General features: G+C 40.5%; 1 protein-coding gene across 1 annotated transcript; it reads right to left on the reverse strand.

The window, feature by feature from the left end:
* Positions 1 to 3,209: 3,209 nt before the first annotated feature.
* Positions 3,210 to 5,950, reverse strand: LOC103448849 (uncharacterized). Its single transcript, XM_029089040.2, has one exon. The coding sequence runs from the start codon at positions 5,622 to 5,624 to the stop codon at positions 3,393 to 3,395; it is 2,232 nt and encodes a 743-aa protein (XP_028944873.1). The 5' UTR covers positions 5,625 to 5,950; the 3' UTR covers positions 3,210 to 3,392.
* Positions 5,951 to 6,327: the final 377 nt, after the last annotated feature.

The following is a 6,327-nucleotide window of genomic DNA, read 5'->3' on the forward strand; positions in this document are numbered from 1 at the left end:
CTGTATGGGTTTTTGTGAGCAAGTGTACTGATTAATTTGTATATCTTTCTACATTTGTGGAACAAATCAGTTTAGGGGTCGCCATGGAAGATTTTGTGAGAAACCGTATTGAACTTCGAAGGACCACCTTCACACGAAGGATATGGATTTGGTTTGACGGACTGCCGTGCATACAATATTGGGAGCTGTTAGTATTCGGAAAAAAAGTCATCATGCACGTTAAATTTATAAAAACAAAGAGAAATGCGTGAAAAAATAATGCAGAATGACATTTTTGAAGAATCAATAACAAGACCGTTATACATTCTCTCAAAATTAATTTCTTTTTGAATTCAAAGTTCAAGTGGAAGAATGATACAGTTTTCTATATTTGGGCTGATGATACAGTTTTCTTAATTAATATGGTAGGCTTAGGTGTTCTCTTTCAAGGCCGATTCTAAGATTTCAGATGTTCTATGTGCGAAATTTTAATTAAGAACCATTTAAAAAAAATTATTACGAATTGAAGTGTATATCGCCCGCACTCTCTCATGGTCGGCCATATTCCCTTCGAATTTAGATCCCCTTCTCTACATATAGGTTTACTTACTACTCTATTGTTGGGCTTGTCTATGTTGTGATATTTTACTTTTAACAAAGAAATTGTTATTAGCACACCAAAAATCTCATTTTACACTTCTCACAAATGTATTTTTCTTTCTAATTATAGAAAATTTGGAGTGCACAATAAAATTTTTGAAGTGCCAATAATAATTTCGTTTAACAAATCTAAACTGCGTGAATAGAGTTCAACTGCTCTGCGGGTGAATAGAAGAAGCGCATCTACACTAGCCAATATGGCTAAGTTGATATCTGCAAATAGCACAACATGTTTGTACACAAACATATTCAGTGTTAAACAAAGATACCCCGATATGTTGTGTGAAACAACATGATAAAACTTGAAAATTACCACTTGCTATGACTATGTCTATGTCTGCAAATCTCAAATGCTACTAACTCAACATGACAAAACTTGACCAATTAGCATATCGGGGTAGTTGTTTCACACTTAATTAGTGTAAGTCTCATGTTTGACTCACGTGGACGTTAAATTAAAATTATACATATTTGTGATGATTTCAAACATCTACCAGTATGAGATGGTCCAGTGGTTGGAGATAAATTATAGGCCCGTATTTCACATGGCATATTCTAGGTTCGATTCTTGACGTTGTTTTAAATCACACAATAATAGATAGGAAGAGTCTAAAATGTCACTGTGAGTCTTCTCGACTTCGAAAAAATGGGTAGTGTTCTATTATAACTCTATATATATCTTATCATTTGTCACAAAAGAAATGGAAAAACATGACAAGACTTGTTGTCCCTCATACGATTGAGCATCCACCGATAAGTTTACTACATGATTTGTGGATTTGCAAGTAGAAAGTGAGGCGATTTGTCCAATTCATGGGGAAATCGCAGACAGATAATAAGGCCAACCAAAACCTGCTTTGCTCTTCTTTACAGCTCTTCCCATCGTAGATCTTCCCTCCCCAACATTTCATGTTTTTGGTATTATTCGTTAATTATTATATTTTTATACGTTTGTTGTTGGTGTAACTATCTATAATGGCTGTCAACTTTTTTTATGCCACCACCTACAACCAATGTGAGTGAAAACAAAACAACTTTTCTTCTAGTGTAATAGTATTGAGTGTTACGCAATTGAAACGCTCGTGCCATTAAGTGCTATGTAGCATTGAAGTTAACTATGTACTTATACAAAATCTCACTTTACTCTTTAAACTTTGTTATGTCTCATTTTACTCTTTACAATTGAAGGAGACACAAATGATGAATACAAGAAATATGGTAACACAAGACAAGAGTGCGTGAGATAAAATAAAATTTTATAAAAAATATAACCAAAATTGTCTTATATACTAAATATTTTTGTTAGTAGATCTCAGTCATTGAATTATTTACCCAACATCTAACATTCAAAACCATACCATAAAAATATATCGAAATATACTTAATCATTGCATAACACAAATTACATTGCTATAAGCTAAAAATAAGCCTAAATAAAATTTCCAGAAAATTGCAAGGTGGAGCTGAATTCCCCTAGTATTGCTGTGCTTTGAAAAAAAACTGCTGTGAGAATAAGCGGCTGTGCTGTGAGAATAAGCGGCTGTGAAATAAATCTGTAGAGTGTTTGGTAAACTTTTTTGTAAAAGTGCTTTTGGAAAAAAAAGCAGTCTGATAGTGGGTCTTTTCATTAAAGGAGCACTGTAGTTCTGTGTGCTTTGAAAAAAAGCCAGTTTTCCAAAGCTACAAATTGCAGCTTCAGCTTTTTCCTTTGATTTCAGCTTATTCTCACAGCAGCTTCCAAAATAAGCCATTTTTTTTTAAGTTTACCAAACACCAAAAACACTCCCAGCTTTTTTTCATAGGAGCTTTTTTTAAAATCACCTCAACCCCAAACTGGGGCTAAGATTCTCTCATCTCCTCTCACATTTTCTATTTTGTCTTTCTCTTTCTATAAAAAATTAATACAAGATGTTAACGTGACTGTTCAAATAGGAGGGAAGGGAAGACGAGTAAAAAAAAAAAAGGAAGAAAATCCTACTCCAGTAGTTCTGAATTAACTTTGGCTGTAGATAAACCCGATTATTATAGTACACGTGTTTCACCACCGTTCACCATTTACATCATGTGTTTTTACTTTTAACATTCAATTCACCAAAAGCAGTAACAAATTTTACCAAAAAAAAAAAAAAAAGAGACAGTAACAAAAATACAAACCCATCATTTTGTGACACAACAACCCAAGCAATTGGTATTGGTTGTAATTTGTAATTCTACAAGAAAATGAAAAACATTAGAAGAAAAAAAGCTTACGACCCGAAAAAAACTTACATGGAATGATTTGTAGTCATTATGAAGTCTCAATTTACTAATACAAAGTTATATGTAAAATTCTCTGCACATAACATATTATTGGTGACTCATTACACCACCGTAGTGATAAACACGTTCCACACATATGCACCCGATCTCCAGTATGACTCCCGTATGACCTTGATAAGCTAACTCATTCATTTCAAAATTAGCTTTCCGAAACAGATTGGTTTGGTTGTAACTTGTATGGATGGATCATTTACTGAGAAGCTCGTCCAATTAATTTAACAGAAAATGAGGATCGGAAATAAATAATAAAATTATAAGGGCAGCACAAAAATGAATTTATAGAAAATCATCCCTACATAAAAATGTACAAACGAAAATAGAGAGCAATAATTTAGCACTCTGCAAAACCCTAGTCACTCCCATCCCATACATATTCGTACAAACTTCCTACATATTTTTTTTTTTTTTCACAATCCAAATTAATTATCTCCGGCTCAAAACCCTACCCCAGCCGCGCCAACGCCCATCGCAGCCTGCCTCTGCTGCTCCAGCTTCCGATTCTTCCAAAAACACGTCTCCGGCGCCGCCGCTAGCTTAGCCGCCGACCTCATCGGCTCCGACTTGCAGCGCGTAAGTACAAACGGCTCGTAACCAGCGGACCCCACCAGCTTCTGTCCGATCATTGTCGCCATCGACACGGGACCTTCCTGAACCGGAAATGAACAAGACGACCGCGGTGGCTGCATCATTACCTGCTGCTGAACCACCGGCGCCAAAGGAGGCTTCGAGTCGATGCTCACCCGCTTCTTCGCCTCATTCGGAACGTCGATTTTCTTGACGTGTCGCTCCGGCAGGCACCGGATGAAGTCCGTGCTGCATACCCATGTCTCCTTGGACACCTCCATCGACAGCTTCGGCTCGCACATCATTAGCAGCAGGCAGTCCGGCAAGACGGAGTTTTGACCGACCTGCTTCGACCCAGTACCCAAATGCATGTTCGGGTTTTCGAGTTCTGGTTCCGGCTCGGGATCCGATTCGGGTCTATCTGCCATCACTGTCTCTGTTTCTTCTTCCGTCGACTCCTCTGCAACTTCAGCCTCCGTTTTCTCTTCTTCTCCTTCCAGTTCTTCTGACTGTACAGAAACAATGGAAGGTTCTGGAATCTTCGCCTCACTCACTTCCTCCTCTTTCTCTTCATCTTCTTCTTGTTCTTCAAGTTCCAAAATTTCCGGATCTACGACAACTTCTGTCGAACACAAATCTTCCGACACTGCTTGCTGTCCCGTCACATCCGATTTTCGTTCCTCGTCTTGTTCGAAGAACTCTTCTTCCACTTGGCATTCGATTTTCTCTTTAATGTCTCGCACTTCCTCAGAAATTTGCAGACATTTTTCCGAGACCTCATCCAAATCTTCTTTCCACTCCTCGTCTTCTTCGAAGCCCAAGCTTTCTACTAGTTCTTCCGAATCTCCATGCTCTTCGCCTTCGCGAACCCATTCCTCACACTCTCCATCCTCCCGCTCCGCCGACTCCGCCTCCGCCGCCGCTTCCACCTCCAACCCCGTTCCCATTTTCTCAACGACTTCTCCTCCAGCAACTTTCTCTGCTTTTACATTACTACCCTCATTGTCATCCTCTTGATCTTCTTCATTTTCCTCGGCAGCAGGCATCTCCCAGAATCTATTAGCAAGTGCAGCCATTTTAACCGGATCAGATCTGCACCTCATAAGCAAAAGCGCATTCTTCGGAGGAACACAAATACTCACTCTCCCTCCTTCCTCCTCCACCGCTCCACCACCCCCATTGAATCTCTCTTCCTTGAACTCAATCCCTTCAAACACCTGCCTCCGCTGGCTACGGCCGCCGCTGCTATCACTCCCCCTCTCCGTCCTCTCCTGGTCGTCCCCCACCACCAGCTCAATCTCCCTCCCTTTCCCGTCCCCATCTTGCAACGCCACAAACCACCTCGCAAAAACCGCACCGCAGGAAGACGACCCTCCACTCTCTGATCTCACCTCCTTGCTACTACTACTACTCTCTTCTTTCTCCTTGTCAGTCGCCAAACACGAAGACCGGTTCGGAAACAGGCAGTTAAACTCCGACCCGAAAGCCCTCAGGGCCTCGCAAATCGTCAGGGGAAGATGAACCCACCTCTGGTTTCTCTGCCTCATGCATTCCTGCTGATTATTACTATTGCTACTACTTCCATTGATCTGGTGATTCGGAAAGTGCAAGCTTTGGAAGTTGTTGTTGAAAAGCTCTTGACTTTGAGTAGCTGTATTGTTGTTGGAGCTCTCTGTTCTTCTGAAACTCGCTTCGGTTCCCCTGCGCCTGGATCTGGTAATTATCCTCATTCTCTTGCCCTGTTTCTTGGTCTTCACCCTCACCTGTCCAATGCACGTGACTTTAGGGGAGGAGGGTTCTGGGTTTTCGAAAGCGCACCCACGTTTTTTGTTTGTGCCCCCGTTCGGGAACATCGGGGAGGCTTGGCCGCCCTTCATGCTGCCGCTGGTTTTGAGGCGGCGGCTGAGGGAGGAGGATAGGGAGATTTGGGAGTTGGGGTCTGCTCCTCTGGCTCGGCCGGGGCTGAGGAGGGACTTGGAGGAGAGCTTCATGGAGGAGGAAGAGAGGCGGGATGTGGTGAAGCAGATGAAGAGCTCGCTGGTGGCCGTACTAGCGGTGCTGCTGCTGCTTTTGGTGCGATGGGGTCTCTGATCTGACTCCATTGTTTCTTCTCATTATAATTTTTACTGAGCTGTGGGGGGTGTGGTGGCCGCCAACGGCATAAACAGGAAGATATGGCTGTGACGAGAGGCTATGATTGATGAAGCTTTGTTTGGTTTGTATGGTGGGTTGTGCTGCTTTCCCTGCATATAGGGAGAGGGAAAGATTTATTTGGTAATGGAAGGGTGACAGAATGGGGTTTGTCTTTATCATAATGTAACTGAGTGAGTGTAAGGATGTGGTTACAGGGTGAAACTTTTCAGTGCGTAAAAAATACAGTAAAAAACATCAAATGTTATAATACAATGAATAATGCTAGAGAAGACTAAATTTATAGACAAAATTTGCAACCTAAATGATGTGTCACCAATAAGAATGAACAAGTTTATCAATGCTTAAGTTATAATCTAATCATCGACTTTCATGTCATTTAGTTTATAAAATTTTATCTCCCTAGCATTACCCTAATACAATTAGTTGAATGTTATTTTATTTTTTTATTTAAGTTTTCAACTAATTATATTACGACACTTGGTGTTTAGGATCGTATTCCGGCTCGATACATGGGCTTCTTCTTGCTGTGTATGCTTTACAACTACATGACAATAATACCCTTCGTGGTGTTTTCATACATGCAATAGTCTGCAATACGGATTAATAGTATTCTTATTTATTTATAAGTGAAAGATCTTAAGTTTTTATCTT

The sequence above is a fragment of the Malus domestica genome, chromosome 11 (assembly GCF_042453785.1).
Source record: "Malus domestica chromosome 11, GDT2T_hap1".
NCBI classification, from domain to species: Eukaryota; Viridiplantae; Streptophyta; class Magnoliopsida; order Rosales; family Rosaceae; genus Malus; species Malus domestica.